We start from the raw sequence: 18,904 nt of genomic DNA on the forward strand, positions 1-18,904 counted from the left end.
ATGGAAATGAATCAAATACACAGGCACCACTGAAAAATGATATTATCATAAACAGCATCAATATCCTGGACAAAAAACAACTTCATGTTGTAAATTCATCTGGAATAGCATCTTTGAGAATGTTAATTGGTCATCCACCTGGACTTATGCTAATAAGTATTTTAGTTTCTAGTAAGATAAAGGAAGTACATTTTAAAATAATCCACTAGATATGTCCAACAAATCAATTTATTAACAGATATAGAGATGTCTTGGATGAGTCCTGTACCTTCTGTAACACACTTTGCAAAACAATTTGCCATCTTTTCTATGACTTTATTTAGCCTATGTTAATTTTTTTGCATTGAAAGTGAACACTTGTTTCAAGTATATTGTGCCATTCAAGTTAAGCTACAATATAAAGACATTCTCTTCTTTAGTGAAAGAAAAGACTGCAAATCCCATGTTTTTATTTTGAATGTTTTTAATCTTATTTGAAAAAGTCTATATTCATAAATGTAAGTGGGCAAATGTAAAACCCAATATTTTTAAATTTAAGGTTGAACTAAAAACCTACTTTAGATCCCTGGAAGGTTCAACAAATCTAAAAACATTGACGACTTTTTTTTATGCCTTAAGATAACTTCTGGTATTTGAAAATTTTTCACATATAACCCTCCTGTTTCACTCCTATTGATTATAGAAGTACTTTTTGTCATTTGTTTTATGTATGTTTGCTTATTTTGTGTTGAATGGTTGTTTGGTCATTGAAAATGTTCAATTAAAAAAAATGACAAAAGACTGTCCAGCGTGTAAAGCTGTAAATTAAGAATTATCCAGTTTCCATCCTACTTCAGATTAAGAGTAAGCCCAACCACCACATGTCGAAACCCTCTCAGTGTTTTCTATCTCACCCCACAATGAATAAAATATAAAAAGTTAATCATCAGTTCATCGTCATCCAACATAAATGACATATTATTTAAATGTTTTATCATTATTGTTGTTTTATTTAATATGTTCATTGGTATTTAATTTGTGGTTAACAATACATTGGTCAGTACTTTTGTTTATTTAAATGTATTTTCTATTATTATTTGAAGCATGAGAAATGTTATTAAAATTTCTAATTTGTTTTTGAAAAGTAGCATTTTAAAGCAGAAAAATCACATAACCACTTGTTTTTCAACACTGCGTTTTATAATATCGTATTACAAAGCATGCATGAACCATCTTGTTTTGTTTTGTTTCGTGTGTGTGTGGCATTTTCACTCAGAGGTTATTATATGGTGAGAATCTCCTCAGTGCCTATTCTTTAATCCGAGTCTAGAAAGGTATGCGGTTTTTAAAAGGGACATTTGTGGGAGCCCTAGAAAGATCTAACACTAAACATCTCAAACATATACCCAAAACTAAGCTTAAAGTTATGTCTATTACTTCTGCCTTGATGATCTACACTGGTGATGTGGACCAGGCAAGAGTAGCCGAGCGCAGACACCATCCCCCAACCCCCCATGAGTATATTTTTTTAAATACTTTGTGAGGAAAAACTGTTAACCATATCCAAAGTGCAGGACCAAAGAGAACTAAATAATGTATGCTTTTGTTAGGTTCTTTGAAGACGATATGTGCTACGCGTTACCCGTTTCAACCATCGAAGATTTCAGACCTCTGCACAGGACAGATTTTGATAATCAGAAGGTGTATCTGGTTCACAGAGCTGAGGAGAATGGCTGCGCAGGCCAGCCGTGCGAAGCACAGATCCTTGCCCTTGCAGGTAAGTTACTCCTCCCGACACGCCGCCGACGCCGGCTCTGGTTCTCGCTGTGTCCGTGGGAATAGCTAGCGGTCCCGTGCGTGTACGCGGGGGAGCTGTCAAAGCGAGCGTGTTCGGTGGCTCCGTCAGGAGGCGATCAGCTGGAATCTGACAGCAACAACAACGTCCTCCGCTGTAGCCCAGCTAGTAAGACATGCTAGTACTGTTTGCTAACTTCGGGAGGCTGTCATAGCTTGCGGGTGCTTTGTAGACTTTTATTTTCGCTGCCTCCCGCTCCAGTAGGAACCCGCTGCTCTTCTGTAAAGCGCGGTTCGCGGTTCAGATGTGTGCCATTTACCGCTGTGACGAGCCAAAGTAATTGTTTACACCGTTAAGCTAACGCCGCTAGCTTACATTAGCATGCTAACTACGAGTAGCTGACTAAATGTGGGCATATAATTAGCATCGCATTGCGAACGCAGTGTTTAATTAGTTATTTTATGAAAGCTGCCGGGTGTTGTTGCAACTCTAGCCCGAAAGTGTTTGTTAGGCGGCTAGCCGGTTAGCTTCTGTGTAGCTTTGTGCTACAGAGTTTGCGGCGCTGCAGCCATTTCCGTGTGACACGTCCATCCATCAGTTAACATGTCGACGTCCTGGCGGTTTGGAAACATAATCAGCCGCGTAAGCGAAGCGATTTCTTGCTTTGGTAAATGATGTCTGCACACAGTTGTTTTCCCCTGTGCATTTTATATTAAGCTGCATCCTTAATAAAGTGAACTGCCCGGCTTGCGAGATCAGAGCAATGTCAGATCATACCGCAGTCCGCCCAAAGGCTTACCCTCTGTAGTGCTAAAGTTAGTCTGGTGGGGTCAGAATGACGGGACAAAACATTTGGATTATTATTTCTCTTGTCTGCTTTCAGCTTTCATTACCAAACACGTGTAACCCCTTCTAAACAATGACTTTACAGATACAGTAGAGGAATTTGAAGACAGTATAACTCAGAAGAAGATGAAAATTCCCAAGATGTCCATCAGGAATTCAGGAAAGTCTATGGAGAACAATTTTGGAGAAGAGAGATTGCCCCTGAGGCATAAAAAGGTAGGCTCAAACCCCTGTAAACTGGCCGATCTGCGTTGCATCAAATGTTTTTGTACTTTTATTCCAGAAAATACATACCATTTATTTATGTAATGAGCATGGGTTTATTTTTCTTTCGTCATGCACTTCTGATAGCAATAGAAACTTTTATGTTTGAAAGCATTCAGAGAATAAAGTATTAAATAACTGAGATCAAGTAAGATCATCGTTGTTTTTTAAGTCGGCAAAGTAGTTTAATTCGTTTTTCTTATTATTTGACATACCATGTATAAACAGCTTTTTAATTTGTCCTTTGATGATTTGATATCACATTTCCATAAACTTGGCTGACATCCAAAATCCCCAACGCTATTTTTACCATATGCTGGATTAACACAAATTCAGCACTCTGGACAGCTGCCCTTTCACCGGCAAATCCGCTGAGCAGCTCATCAGAGAACTCGGTGACTCCTTTCCTCTGGTCCTACTGAGATCTGCACAGTCAAAACAAACCGATTGCATTCTCTGTCATGTCCCTACATGGACTGTTTTTGTTTTGTGTTGAAATCATTTATAGTAAAATGAATGAAAAACCATAATTCCACAAAAATTATTTTTGAAATGCTTCAAGGCCTGACCGCATCAGACCTGATCATATGTAGAGCAAAGATAAGTTTGTTGGATATAAAATATATATACAGTGTTTTATTGGCTGAAGACATTTAAGAAATGTAGTCAATCTATTATTTTTCTGGTATTTTGAAAAGGCAGACATTGTTATTTTGTTGCCCATTAAGTTTAAAGTGCCGAAAGGAGTATAATTAGTCCTTTTGCTATTGCAATAATATTCGGTAGGCTATATGTTTTTTGGAACCATTCATTCAAACTCAACTTTCCAACAATAAAGTTGACCACGTAGTCCGACTTTCACTGTCCACACTTGAGCTACAGCTAGGATGCTAAAGGACAGGGAGAGTGGTGTGAACATCATGATAATGGTAATCACAGTAGAGAGGAAAATCTGCATTACCCGTAATTGTTATTATCATAAAACCACTAGATTATACTGCAATGTCAGGGTTTTCCTAAAGTCATGCAGCCTTAATATAAAGTGGTTCTGATATCAGCACATGTGACAATATCTGAGTGTTAGAACTGCAGTTGTGTCAGTACAATTTCATATCTGTAACATTTAACTTCCCTGTGGTCACAGTACAGATGTCATTTATCTGGTCCATGCCTTTTCTAATATGCCGTTTTGTTTAGGCCCTGTCTCATGACCATGGAAAGCCCCTCTCTAACTCCTCTAAGAGCCTCGCAGCAGTGGTGGCTCGCCTGGAGAGAAACGCAGCCAACTCCTATATGGAAGGTGAAGAGGACTTGGATGAGGACCGGTTGGCCGAGGAGGGAGAGGATGCGGATGACGAAGAGGAAGAAATGGAGGCAGAGCACCGGCATCATCATCATCACCACCAGCAGCAGCAGCAACATTTGGAGGTGGACACGCATTGTGTGTCGGAGGTAGTGGCGGCCGTCGTTCCGAGGGTTTTGTATGAGGAGCTGGTTCACAGCTACAGGCAGCAGGAGGAGGAGATGAGGAGACTGCAGCAGGAGCTGGAGAGAACCCGCAGACAGCTGGTGCAGCAGGCCAAGAAGCTGAAGGAGTACGGCAGCTTGCTGACAGAAGTGAAAGAACTGAGGGACTTCAACAGAAGGCTGCAGGATGTACTCCTCATGAGACTGGGCAGCGGTGAGAGAACAGGAGCTTGCACTCCGACACACAGCCCTCAGCAATCCGTGGTACTCACATGATTACTGACTTCACCAGTAAAGATAAAGTTATAAATAACAATTCAATCAGGTGTTATATAAATTGTTAGTCAAAACTTGGACGAATACGTTCTTATTCTGCATTGAAAAGTAATCCTGACTTTGAAGACAGACGATGGATGTATGTGCAGTTTCATTTGTTCTACAGGGAGAGCTGGCAGTGCAGGCAGTAATACGGGTTTAAGCTTGATTAGGGGAATTATAAGTAAATGTATTTAATATCACAGAGGAGGAGCCCATTAGCAAGTTATTTATGGAAAACCAGCATAAAAAGGATCTGAAAAGAAAATACTAACTGCATGTCAGAATAGAGGTTCTCTTTTCTTATACATGAATAGATTTTAAATTTACATGCATACTCTTATTATTGTGCCATTTGTTTTCCTGGCCTATCTGTCATCAGCACACATGGAGTGCATAAAGTTAAAACCACAATTATTCATACCCCCTGGGGTATATAAATGTGGTTATTATTAGTCTGCCTATATGTTATTTTCTGACTGGAAATTATGGTACATCTCTGAAAAGATAAAACACTATAGGAAGGGTAGTGTGTGTGTGTGTGTGTGTGTGTGTGTGTGTGTGTGTGTGTGTGTGTATAAAAAAAAAACAACTTCTCTTTTCCAACTAAAAAATGCCAAGTCAAAGCTTTTACCCTCTTAAATAATCAATGGAAAGCCTGTATTAGCTATTACATCAAATAAATGCTTCATCTAATTGCTGACCAGCTTTCTGCAGGTCTCTCACTGGTATCTTTGACCATTCGTCTTTTGCAGTGAGCCGCAATCCGCTAATCTTTATCACTTTCCACATATCTATTCAATTTGCTAATGTGTTTTTTTTTTTTTGTCAGCTAAAATTTTCTTCACTACGTAAATTGTTTTGGGTCACTGTTCTGCCGTAACATCCAGTGGTCCCCAAGACCAGGTTTCTCTGCAGACTGCCTGACGACAATGTTGAGAATCATGTTGTAGTGCTCTTCTTTTTTTCATGATGCCAATTTACTTTGGTTGGATTCCCAATGGCTGAAATCACACCCAGAACCTTATGTTCCCACCACCATACTTGGCCATGAGGATGCTGTTCTAAGGATGAATGCTTGTCCTTTGTTATGATGGCTGCATTGCTGTGGCCCGACAGTTAATTTTATCTCTCTATCTGACCACAAAAGACCAAAAAGTATTTTTCTTTCCTCAGAGAAAATCTTGCAAAGGCCCAGCAGGGGATGGTGTTCCTCACTCAAAGAACTGGCATCACCCTTGGCCTGCAGCCATGAAGTAGAGCAGCGTGCAGTCTTTTAGGCTATCTGCCTTGAGTTGTTGCCACTGCTGTGGCCCACGTCCTTCAGGAGGACCTTGGTGGTGATTTTGTGTAGAGCTTGTCTTATTAAAACTGCAGTAGGCAGTTATGAGAAAACTGTGGACTTAGCCTGAAAATTTGAACAAGCACACCTCACAGGTCCCTCGCTAATGTGCTGTCAGGACATAGTGACAGTTTTACAAAAGTTACCTACTGCAGCTGTAATACGCTTTTTTCGCTGTTGGCGTTGTGCATACATTTGACTATAACACCTTGTAGCCCGTTGTCCTCACTGAGTTGTTGTTTTAGTTATTTGCCACAAACCAACTCCAGAGAGCTGCTGATTGACGTGCTGACTTAAAGTAAACAATAGAAATTACCTAAGAAATCATGGTAATTACTAATCTTGAGAACAGCAAAGGCTATTTTGAATCTTTTCTCATAGAGGCTCACAACTTGCAGTGGGTGTGATTACTTTCAGCTGGGCTCTTCTACATGAAATGGAAGTAAACAAATACTTAGAAATTGTTTCGTTTTTGAAATTCTGGCACATTGTTGTGTCACACTTTGACAATCATCTACATCCTTTCCAGTCAGAAAAAAAGACAAATTGTTCAAGTTAAATGATGACTTTAAATCAAAATCTGCCAGAGGTATAAAAAATGTACATTTAAAGCAAAAATATTTTTGTCACACACTGACTTTGGTCAGTAGTAAAGAACATAATTGGGGCCTTTATTTTAATAAATATATGACTTAAGTATTTTTGTGAATCAACTATTTGTTACATAACATTAATCAAGGGTGCAGTAGTTAATTTAGTGAATATTTCAGAGAGTGAAAAACTAACTCTGAAACAAGAATGATGGTTTTGAATGGGGTATGCCTTTTAATTTTTGAATCATCATGAGCCTTGAAATGTTCCTCCTGCGCTCTGTTTGATGTGCAATTTCAGTCTTTTGAAACCAGCGGAATATTAACGTAGGATAATATTTCAGGCAAAAGATTTTAAAACACACTTGGAGTAATGGTTAATAGTGGTGTCATAAAGCAGCGTGCGAAGTTGATCTTTAGCAGATGCTGGTGTTTAGATCAGACCCCCTGCAGATGCAAACAGAGGAGCCTAAATGCTGGCTAGTTCATCTAATGGACCGGCTACAGATTAGAGCGCCCCGGGAGTCTGTCAGTCCGGGAATAGAGTGCGTCGTTGACCGATATTAAAACTCATCAGCTGCACTAGAGCTTAGCGTGGCCAGCTAGCAGAGCAGCTTAGTTACTGTCGCAGGCCATGGGGGAAGCCCAGACCTGCAGCAGGAAAGAAACCGACTCTTCCAGCAGTAAAAACAAACACCTGAAACTTGCATCATTATGTGTTTCTCTTCACCACATTGACTGACCATCAGGAAAGGGCTCGTTCAGCTGGAGATGAGGGTCCAGTCGTTGTCTCTGTAATGTTGAATGTCACCTTTGTCTCCTAGAGCCTATGCACGACAATGGCACTCAGACAATCAAGGCTGAAGTGGTCGAACCTATAGTTGAAGCCCAGGAGACATGCAGGGAAGAAGCCAACACAAGTTCAAGCTATTCGCCCTCACCCAGAACAGTGTACACCTGCAATGATGGGAAGGTGAGTCTAACTGGGCTTAAAACTTAATCCAGAGCTCGACTTGTTAACTTGTGCTTTTATGTTTAATCATAGCTTAGCTCATCTTTTTCTAGGCTTTTGGCTTGTTCTGAGTGATGTTTCTTATTTTCAGTGGTTCTTTTCTCTGATACTGATACATTTTGACAGATCATTCATCTAAACTGTATTCATAACATGGAACTTGGAACTTTTTATTTTATTTTTACAGCTTTCTAATTTATTGGGATGGGTACCTTTCACATTTGAGCCAATAGGCCATTTGTGGCTAACCTGACAACAGCCAGCTGCATGTATCGCTCCGCCTAGCTCCACTCACATACATCTGGGACATGGCTCGTTGAAAGTGATTTCCCCAACCAAATTTTTGGTCTGGCCAATCAGGACGCAGGGCGGGTGTTTCATGGATGTGACGTAGTGGAGAAGCCACCGTGAGATTCCAACAACAATGGCGGCTCGCATCGAGGAAGCAAGCGTTGGCATTGATGCTGCTATTTCTTCCGTGTTGTCCAATCTACCTAATATTGTTTCATTAAAAGAACATCAGAGAACGCCTCTGAAGGCTTTTGTTGGTGGAAACCATGTTTTCGCCCTTCTCCCGACCGGATTTGGCAAGTTTTCCGGGGCGCGTACGCGGACGTGAATGACTTTTTCTCCGCGGACCGGCTCGCGGAGCGGGGGTGGGGGGTGGTGGACGACACGTTTTCCGCGGACCGGCTCGCGGAGCGGAGGGGGGGGTGGACGACACGTTTTCCGCGGCCGCCTCGCCAAGATAGCGCTGCGGGAAACCCTGCACTAGAGCCGCAAACACATTAAAAAAAAAAAAAAAGTTTTTTTTTTCCGGCGTCGGTCTCATCAGCGTCACGGGTTAGCTTCGGTGTGAGTGGTTGAAATAGCACGTCGATAAAGATGACAGACAAGTGGCTTATCCAATCATATGCAAGGAGTTTTGATAAGGCCCAGCCTTCAGTAAAGGCAATGCCTATGGCCGTGTCCCAGATGTATGTGAGTGGAGCTAGGCGGAGCGATACATGCAGCTGGCTGTTGTCAGGTTAATTTGTGGCCCCTGTACTGATGTTGGGTGGCCCCCCCAATTGTATTTCAAGAAATATTTGGTCCATCAGCACAGGTGCCTGAGCAGATGGAAGCTTTTAGTTATTAATTAGGGCAAAATTATTACAGAAAAGTTCAAATCCTACAGTTGAAAATGTTAAGTACAACACAAAGTATTGTACATCTTTTAAGAAACACAGTTTTGACACTCTCTTTAATTTCATAGTGACATCTGTCCAATGATATTTATTTGCTTTAAATGCAGATTTTGGTGCATTAAAATCTGCTTTGAATTCAATTACTAAAATTGGCTAAATAAAGAAAGTGTTTTCAAAGAACAACTGACCCAAATACTGTTCTTATATTGCTAGACCAAAAAGAGCAAGTTTTATTATTGTTAAATTAAATTACTCAAAATAATTTGCAAACTGAATGAATACAACAAATGAGCAAAGCGCATTTTTTTTTTCAATTTTGGATCTACAATGATTTACACATTAATTTCCTACAAAAAAAATCTACCTCATTTTTTTATTTAAAATTATCATATTCTGTAGAGCAGGTAAAACAAAAATTACGTAATTATTTTTTTTTTAATTGTGTTCATTTTTTGGCCCTCGAGTTCCTTTGACTTGACAATTTTGGCCCATGTACCAAAAGGTTTGGACACTCCTGCGTCAGAGATTGAAGCTGTGTGTAAATCAAATTCAGGGAATTATTTTAGTGCAACAGTTTCAGAGATTTTTTTTTTTTTTTTTATTAAAAGCATTATATTTATCCCACTTCGTAATCCAGGGCGGGATACTTTATCAATGTAGGAACAGAGAGGCAGCAGCAGCAGCTGCCTGTGAGACAGCGCTTGGAGAAGTGTGACGGGGCTCACATCAGCACTCGCTGCTGCCTTGGCATTGGTGCTTTCATGAGAAGTCATCAATAACGCAGAAGAAAGACGCAATTTTTTTCCTGCTAGCCGCTCCATTTTTTTTAAAAAGGTCGCTGGACAGGTCTGGAAAGTCGCTGAATATTGTGAGAAATTTGCTAAATTGGCAGCAGTGACCAGGTGCTTCCTCAGATTATAAATATTCCTGCCTTTGGCCTTGCACTTTGCGTCATGAATATTGCAGCGAGTGTAATCTGCATCACATTTTGAAAAGTAGAGCCATACGTTCCAGCGCTTTCTATCAGCCACGCTTTGTCGACTGGACCAGTGGCTACTGACGTCATTACACTCTTGTGCATGCAATGCTGTGTTCCTCTCCGGCATGGAAAATTGCCCATTCTCCCTCTCCCTCATTGTCACAATGATGCATTTAGGTACCGAATGATTGTACCGTTTGATTTTACGTGAATCGGTACTCGGTAGTACCAACGGGATTTGGTCGGTGCCTATAAAAGTACAGGTACCCCTCCGTCCTTATTTACATATCCTTTGGTGAGATATTTAAAGATGAGTTTGTTATTGAATTACAAAAAGCAGTTAAATGTGTCAAATTGTTGAAATTGGAAATGCATAAATTATTAAATTATAATCACAAAACAAATATTTCATAATTGTAATTGTATATTTCTGAATGTATTTGATTTATGAGCATTATTAATATTACTAATGAAACTCGTTGGCTAATTGGTCTTATGTGGACCCTGCTGCCTTTCAGTTTGATGTTATAAACCATATTTACGTGGAGCACTGCAGCAAATGAACAATGAAATATTTGAAGAAAGACTTAAATACTAATTTTACATACCAGCATCATAATTTAAAGAAGCTTCAGTATAATCATTTATTCTTGGATTTTATAAATTGTGTGCACATTTTCAGTGATATGAATAAATTAATTATTTTTCAGTTAATTTATTATATTAATTCCAGGGATTATATATATATATATATATATATATATATATATATATATATATATATATATATATATATATATATATATATATATATATATATAAACTCTTAAATGTTTCATTAACTTTTGGTAATTTTGGCACTCTGAGTGAAGCTCTGGTTTGTAAGTTGTGAAACATGAACATAACTCTGATAGCCCTCTACCAACTTTTTACTGCTTGATTTAGCATTCCTGCCCATTTGCTTGTGCGTGACCGTACAAAGTGTCCTGATTTTTGTAGGAAACGCTGCATTCCCTGTTAACAACCATAAACTGTGAAACACGCTGTCGCAGCTGATCAGTCCTTTCCCCTTTGCTGCCCTGTCCTAGCAGGTAAACAAGGTTGAGAAGATTATTATTGTTCCTGTAAGCCCAGCCAGCATCATCAGTGTTTATTAGCCTGTTAGGGTTCTTTACTTCCCTCTCTGCTGTAACTCAACCAGCCAGCCTGCCTCTGATGACGGGGGGGGGGGGGAGATCGGTACTACAAGCTCTTGGGTCCGTGGCCACTTCAAGCGTGAAGAACACTTGCAAATTAGAACGCTCCTACATCAGGGAACCCATATTAATTATTTGCACGAGAAGAATTTAAAGTGACTGACAGGTTAGGCCTAGTGAGAGTGCAAAGGGAGGTTAGGAAAGGAGGAGGGGGCGAGATGGTGAGAAAGAGATAAACGAGAGCAAAAGGGCTGGGAGGATGAAAACAGCCTTGTCTAACTTAAGGCCAGTAAAAAGCTTGTCTGCTGGCTTGCAGCCTAAAGCACATTAGCCGCACAGGGAAAAGCGTTTTGGAGGCTCGCCTAAAGTCTTTACGGTGATAAGAGAATAGAGAAGGAAAACAGAGACAGATTTGTTCACCTTTAAGACCAGGTCAGTTCTTCTGGCCTGGCAGTCAGCTTTGACTGTTTTGCACTGGTTTATGCAACGTACACTCACACATTGTGTAGAAAGCTGCAGGCTGAGCTCTAATGTGGGTAATCAAAGCTACGACTTTTGACCTGAGTTTGTTTAGATGTCACAGCAGGTGAAATTGGCTGGTCGTTAGAAGAACAGTCTGCCCTAAGTGGAAATATTACCTTCAGCAACTTTTGTGCTGGAAAGGAAAAGTAGCAGAACACTTTTATGGCCTTCTTACACGGTGCGATTTTAGCAATCTTATAAGACTGCACCGTGACACACTGTGCAATGTGGATTTAATAATCTTTAGTACAATGTCAGGTTTGACGTGTGCACATTGTACAACCACCGTTAACTACTAAATCTCTTACGACATACGGCAATAAGCAACTTCATCAGCATGCGCCTCAGACAGCGTCTGCCATCCATCTACAGCACCGGCTGGATTTAATATAAACAAAATCAGCTGTTCAGCTGTGTGCTCTACTCTTCAATCCTAAATCCATCCAAAACAAAACCCCAATCAAATAACCCACAAAATAGTAATAAATTAAAGAGTTTTCTTTAGATTAATCTGTTTAATCAAATATCAATGTCTGTTCATAAATGATTAAAAAAATAAGTTTGGCAAAATGTCCCAGTTCTGCGGATCAAAGTCCACTGCAGGCACAAAATGAGTACATAAATCCAACAAGAAGGAAAAAAATGTGTTGGGGTCCAAATTATTTATCAGTCATGATAAATAAGAGAATATTAATGAAATCTTAATAAAACAATAATGAAAGCGGTGACTGGTTTGTGACTGCCGTGCAATCCGACATGCCTACAGCCGATAAAGATGCACCTGTTCACAGCTGTGGTTGATGTGTTTGTTCTGATCAGGATGGCTATCCCTGACAGGAATTTGGATTCAGAAACCCAAAATGTATTCCCTGTTTTCTTTATTTGCGGGGCATTACTGTTCGGAACCTGTAAAGCCTCTTCTCGTATCATAGGCTCTGATTACTAGATGTAGGTTGTAGCAGCTGCCGCGCTGTTGGTCTCCAGACACTAACAACTAGAGATCGACTGATACAGGATTTTTAAGGCCGATACCGATTATTTTGACATCAGACAAACGGATATGTGAGCTGATTCTTTTTTTTTCTTTTTTTCTTACATTTAAATGAGAAAAATAACACAATGATAACAAATGTTACACAAGTGTCAATTTAAACCAAAAAAGAAACATTAATTAAAAGGAGCATAGTTTCAGAGCTTTTGCAAGTTTCCCCCCCCCCGGCCAGATGTTTAAATCACACTAGTGTTGTGCATTGGAGAAGAGGAAATATATCTGCTGCTGCGACTGCACAGCTCTTTTGTTTAGAGGTGTCATGTCTTCTAAGATAAAATAACTCTAAATATTGAAGTTAAACTATGTTCTCTCACTAATGCATCGATGACGACGGGTACTCAACAAAGTAGCCAGGTGAGCGAGAGCGCAGTGTGTCACAGAGAACACGACCCTGATCGCTCTCTGATGAACTGACTAATGAAGCCTGTAGAGGCAACTGCAGTAAATGGAGGAAATTCATTTTACATGTCAGGCATGTATGAGAAAGGAAGAATTTTTTTTTTTCAAACTTACGCAAAGCTTCTTTAAAAAAAAAAACACACAAAACGTTAACAATGGCTAGCAAACAATGTAGCACATTTAAAATATAACAATAAAAAAATAATCTCTTAATTGTTTGTGCACTTCATGTAGCAGCACAAGGCCTATTTAGTGAAAATTACCTTCCTAATTACACTTGTAAACAGCAATATAACAAATTTTAAAGAAATGTGAACAATCTGAAACTTGGTGTTTTTTACACCAGGCCATCGGTGCAAATTATCTTCCACAGAACATCTTTTGTTTGATTTATATATTAAACTTATTTTTTTCTATGGCCATGTTTTATTATCTAATTTATTCTGCTCCAACTGGCCTGAAGGAAACTGTCAAAGATGTACACAGAGAGGAAGACGCTCGCACTCATACACACAAAGAGGAAGAGCGCTCGTAGCCAATCTACACAACTCTGTCACATCTTTCTGACACCGTCTTGCTTCAAATAGCGTTGCGACTCTTAAACTAAACTTAATGGCAGTGAGAAAAGAGGTTCTCCGTTCTCAGAGTGAAACAGGCGCGGTCCCCTCCCGCTCACAGTCACAGAGGCAGACATTCAAAAGGCAAATACAGCAAAATTAGACCATTAAAAATACAATAAAAATTGAAAACTTACTCTTGTTATTGTTGTCAGTCTTACAACATTACCAGCCGCTCTCTGCGAGGGAGGCGTCGGCAGCGTATGTACATCACATGACGTCAGGGCATGGCGGCTGAATGCGCTAATGGATCGGCCAACATATGCTGATACCGATACAAGACAAAAAACTAAATTTGACAATCCGCAATTGTTTTTTTTTTTTTTTTTTGTATTCTGCTTATTGTCTACAGTAAGGAAACGTGGCTACATCATTCAAATGGATAATATCCACGCATAATAAAGTCTGCTTCACACAGCAGGATTTTTAGCTTGATTTTCGCCCCGATCTCCCCTCTTCTGAGAGGCGGCAATTATCGGATGTGTCTCTTAAAATAATCTTAAGAGATCATCCTGGCATGTGTATCGTGTTATGAGTGATCGGGTCCGCTCGGTGGAACGTCTGGGGCGCTCCGACCTCAAATTGGGGATATTCAACATGTTGTCTTGCCCCAATATCCTACCGTGAGTGGTGTCCCCTGAGGACAAATGAGCAGGCAGCCTGTTGAATGTGACGTGTAGCCAATCAGAAAGCGAGGCCAGGGGTTCCCCGAGAGAAAAAAAGACAAAAACTCCATATCATAGTGCAGCAAACGTAGAGTCCCCTGGTCACTTTGTCTCTGCTTCTTTAACCAGCGCCTTTTCTTTTTGTTATGTTTTTTTCCATAACCTTTATTCTTCCTGGTTGTCCATGTTTATTTACTCTGAACTCACGTTTGATGTTAAGAGGATTTGCAAGATTTCCCGTCTGACATCTGAATGATCTTAAGTGAAATCTGTTTGTGTGGGGTGTGTTGAGCTCGCCGTCTGATCGGACACCGCAAACTGTACGACCAAACATTTTATGTAGGATTTTTTTTTATCGTTACGTACGGTGTCTCTCAGGCTTTGAAGATCCGACTGTTTTTACAATCCTGCTGTGTGAACCAGCCTTTAGTCGCTTAGATATTTTGGTTTGATCTGGATTCACAATCTGTTGTATTTCACAAGAGCTAGCCCAAATACGCGTCAGAACGAAAATATACAGGAAATTGTGTAGTATGAATTGTTCATGAAGTAATATACAGTTGAATCAAAATTAACATAAGATGTTAGCAATTCTATGCCTACTTATTTCCGTAATTCATAATAATGCTTTACTAAAGCAATTACATGGGTGCAAGCTGTTTTGTTTAAGGCTACTTGAATAGAAGTAGGAAAAGAGGAAATGACAACGCTGCCTGATTGAAATGTGGATGAAAGATGGCAACCTTGAGCAAGACAAAAAGCCCATAAGAAGCTGCTATAAGCTTCCTTGGTTGGGTCCCGTTTCTTGACAGAGGTCTGAGAGTTTAAGGTGACTGTGCCCTTGGTTATGCAAAGAAAATGTTTTTGAGACTGGCTGTAATAACTAAACAAGGAATATAATATACCAGATCTTTTATGATGGGAATGTATTTGAGCCTGCTTTAGAGAGCATGGAGTTGTGATGGAAATGAAAAGGTTTATTGTAGGTAGAGAGAATACATTTAAAATGAGTTGGCTTTTGGACAAATTAGGTTTTAGATTTGACAACATAAGAAAACCAGGAAGATTTGTTTTTGCCAGTTTAGACTTAAATAGTTATTTATTAACTGGACTATTACTCTTTAAAACGGCATCGACAACTGGCCCTCAACACGAGAGGCATATCATAAAATAAATCTGATACTGATACAGTGTGAGCGCAACAGTATCCGAGTGGATTTATTTGGGAGCAAAGTTTCAGCATCAGCTCAGACTCTGCTCTCCAGGATTCTTCAGGGCTGATGGCTCTTAGTGGGATTAGTGCCACTCTAAGAATTACAACCGACTGTTGGACCAACACCAGGACAACACGCGTTATCAACACTGCTTCACTGGTTCATCTTGTTTAATGCTGTAACCTGAGCTGATACCAAACCCTTATAGATTTTTGCATTGCTCACATATCAGGCCTTCAGGCTTCAGGAAATACTTGCATATAGTGTTTCTAAGCCTATGTGATCTGTCCAAGGCTCCTGCAGATATGCAGCATTTTCTATCACTTCAAAGCAATGTAAAGAATACTGAAGCGAGTGCATCAAAGGAAAAAAAGACAACTTCATAGGAACGGTAATGTGTGGGCCATTTGGCATTCAACCACCGCATATATGCATAATATAAATGTGCTGTTAGGATGATTATTAATACGGTATTCTAACTCTGACCTATTGCACATTTGTTAGGCCAGAGCAGAGAAACCGCTGCGACACATATTGAAATTGCAGGATTTCTTATTTTTTTCCTGTCCTATATGATTTAGCGTTTGGGGGCCTTAAAATTTATTTTATTTTGGTATCAGAATGGTGTTTTTTTTAATCATGCCAGGCCTCAATTGCCCACAATTGTCGAAACTCTAACTTTCTCAAAGAAAGGGATTGTTATATGGAGAGCCGTTTCATTCAAAATTAAATAAATACATACTGTTATTAATACATTATTAACTAATAGGCCATCAAATAAAATATATCCCCATTAAATAAAACAAAATGGATATCTCTTATTCCCCCAAAAACAAAGATTACATGGCTGTAATAGATGAACCTTCCAATGGTTGCAGTGCATTTTTATTGTCCGTGAAACTGGCAATAAAAACCTTTGTTCAGTGCTTATTTAAAGCTTCATCTTGCTCATGTTGTCTGCAGGTACATCTTGGTGGTGGGATCTGGGTGGAGGAAGAGAAATGGCACCAGCTTCAGAGGACGCAGGGAGACTCCAAGTTCACAAAGAACCTCGCCGTGATGATCTGGGGTACTGAAACCCTTAAAAACCGTAGTGTCACAGGTGTGGCCACTAAAAAGAAGAAAGACGCTTTGCCCAAACCTCCATTGTCTCCTAGCAAGCTGAAAATTGTAAGAGGTAAGCTCAATCAAGTTTGTAACTTCCAGATGCCTGAAGGAAATAGTTAAGCTATGAAAACTAAAGGTACATAATATAGTTTGTACTTAGCAGACATCAAAAATAAGATGAGCAGCTTATCATCTGATGCACTGACTCCGTTGACTCGCCCCTCCTCCAGAGTGTCTCTACGACAGAGTGTCTCAAGAAACAGCCGACAGCGCTGAGATCACGCAGAGATTGTCCAAAGTGAACAAATATATCTGTGAAAAGATCATGGACATCAACAAGTCCATCAAGAACGAGGAGCGACGGGAGTCTAAGCTGCTAATCAGACAGACAGTCAAGATGGAAAACTTCACCTACGATGGCATATAGCGATCAACTGTCACGCCAGCGCCTTCTGCCCCGCATGGTCTGCAGGATATTTAGGGGACTTGGCATGGGTGGGTTGGGGAATGCTGTCACTGTTCCAGAAGTGGTCATATTTCTTTCACACAGGTCCCGTCCCGCGTCCCTATAGGGCGAGCATCACATTTATCATTTCCTTCATTGGCTGCCAGACAGCTATACCCACCAGCACCTGGAATAGTTTGATGTGAGCTGGAGTGAGTGTTTTTATAAGCTTTACCAATGCGTTGGTACAGAGATGTGTGCATATGTGTCAAAAGAGAGATTAGATGTGATTGTTAATTTATTGTTCTGTGTCAGAACATCCTTTTTGAGTCCAGGAACTTTTAAAAAGTAAGAGGTTATTCCTGTAGGTAGAGTCTTCTGATGCTGTGTAATTGGCGATGCTAGCTAGCGTTGGGTCTTAGACTGTTAGGGGTTTTAGTGTCGGTACTAAACGCCTAGAATGGGACGTCTGGGTCTCGAATGCACAAGTCTTGATTATTAACGGCCATATGACGGTTTGCTCCACGAGATTAACTCAGTATGTGTGCTGTCGCTCATCCGCTCATAAGAACAAGACTTGGAGAGATTTTTGTTTTTTGGAAAGAATGACTCAAAGTTATGAGTCAGTAATGCTATATTTGATTTGTTTTTTTTTATTGTTTTTTTTTTACCTTTCATGTTATTAAAAAGAAATATATGAGCACATGAAAGGATTTTTCAGATATTTTGAGAGATGCACCAATCAGACTTTTCTCAGCCAATTCCAATTTCAGGTCATCTGTTTTTCAAAGCACTGCAAATCCTGAGGAGAAAACATAGTAGTGTGAATTATTTAATAGAGATAATTGTTTTCAATTCAATTGAAAATGAAGAAATTGAAAGATTTCACTCATTTATGGTTTAGCTGGTTTTTAATCAACCTAGACTTAATCAAAGCTGTAATGTTGAAGCATTATAGACCAAAATAGTAGGAGTTCTTAGTTTTGGTGCACTTAATGAGAAGGCAAAAAAACAACACTGTTTTTCAGTGTCTAACCCAGGGTTTAATTAAAAATGTGTCTATTTTGATTTGTAGCCTATCTATTGGTGCATCTCTAATATCTGTTTGTCATTGGTTTGACTGAACTTGACAGTAGAGTTGTTGTGATACAAGGCATGTTGATGCCTTGAAAGGCCTTAAATTGATTTGGCAATCTCCTGGGACATATACTGTCTCACAAAAGTGAGTACACCCCTAACATTTTTGTAAATATATCTTTTCATGGGACAGCCCTAAAGATATGATGGTTAGATGCGATGTAAAGTTTACAGCTTGTATAACAGTGTAAATTTGCTATCTCCTCAAAATCACTTAACGCACAGCCATTAATGTTAAAACGCTTGGAAAAAAGCGTATATGAGACCAAAAGAGTATACCCCTACATGAAAATGTCCAAATTGTGCACAAATTAGCTATTTTCCCTCCCCGGTGTCATGCGACTTGTTAGTGTTACAAGGTCTCAGGTGTGAATGGGGAGCAGGTGTGTTAACTTTGGGGCTACATGTGTCCCGCCCTATTGAGCATATGTGGGGCCTCCTCAACAAAAGGTGGAGGAGAGCAAGGTTTCCAACATCCACCAGCTCCATGTCATCATGGAGGCGTGGAAGAGGATTCCAGTGGCAACCTGTGAAGCTCTAGTGTTGTGTGTAGTGTCCAGTGTTGGAAAAATAATGGCTGCCAAACCTTGGCTACGTTCACACTGCAGGGAAATGCAACCGATATGTCTTTTTCATGGCAGTGTGAACGGCTCAATTCCGCTCTTTTCACCACCAAACAAAAATCTGATTTGTGCTATTTCCATATGTGTTACTAATTCCGATACGTATCGGGGTTTTTTCAAAGCGTCCACTGTGAACGGTCATGTTGCATTTT

At 39.8% G+C, this 18,904-nt stretch overlaps 2 protein-coding genes across 4 annotated transcripts in view; both read left to right on the plus strand.

The window, feature by feature from the left end:
• The window catches only part of agbl4 (ATP/GTP binding protein-like 4), a 464,476-nt gene that overhangs the window by 337,322 nt on the left and 108,250 nt on the right, over nucleotides 1-18,904 (plus strand). The window lies entirely within an intron of this gene.
• bend5 (BEN domain containing 5) lies at nucleotides 1,445-18,377 on the plus strand. Its single transcript, XM_012877847.3, has 6 exons — nucleotides 1,445-1,756; nucleotides 2,706-2,836; nucleotides 4,082-4,565; nucleotides 7,423-7,571; nucleotides 16,404-16,617; nucleotides 16,778-18,377. The coding sequence occupies exons 1-6, from the start codon at nucleotides 1,573-1,575 to the stop codon at nucleotides 16,972-16,974; spliced, it is 1,359 nt and encodes a 452-aa protein (XP_012733301.1). The 5' UTR covers nucleotides 1,445-1,572; the 3' UTR covers nucleotides 16,975-18,377.

This window comes from Fundulus heteroclitus, chromosome 9 (genome assembly GCF_011125445.2).
Source record: "Fundulus heteroclitus isolate FHET01 chromosome 9, MU-UCD_Fhet_4.1, whole genome shotgun sequence".
NCBI lineage: Eukaryota > Metazoa > Chordata > Actinopteri > Cyprinodontiformes > Fundulidae > Fundulus > Fundulus heteroclitus.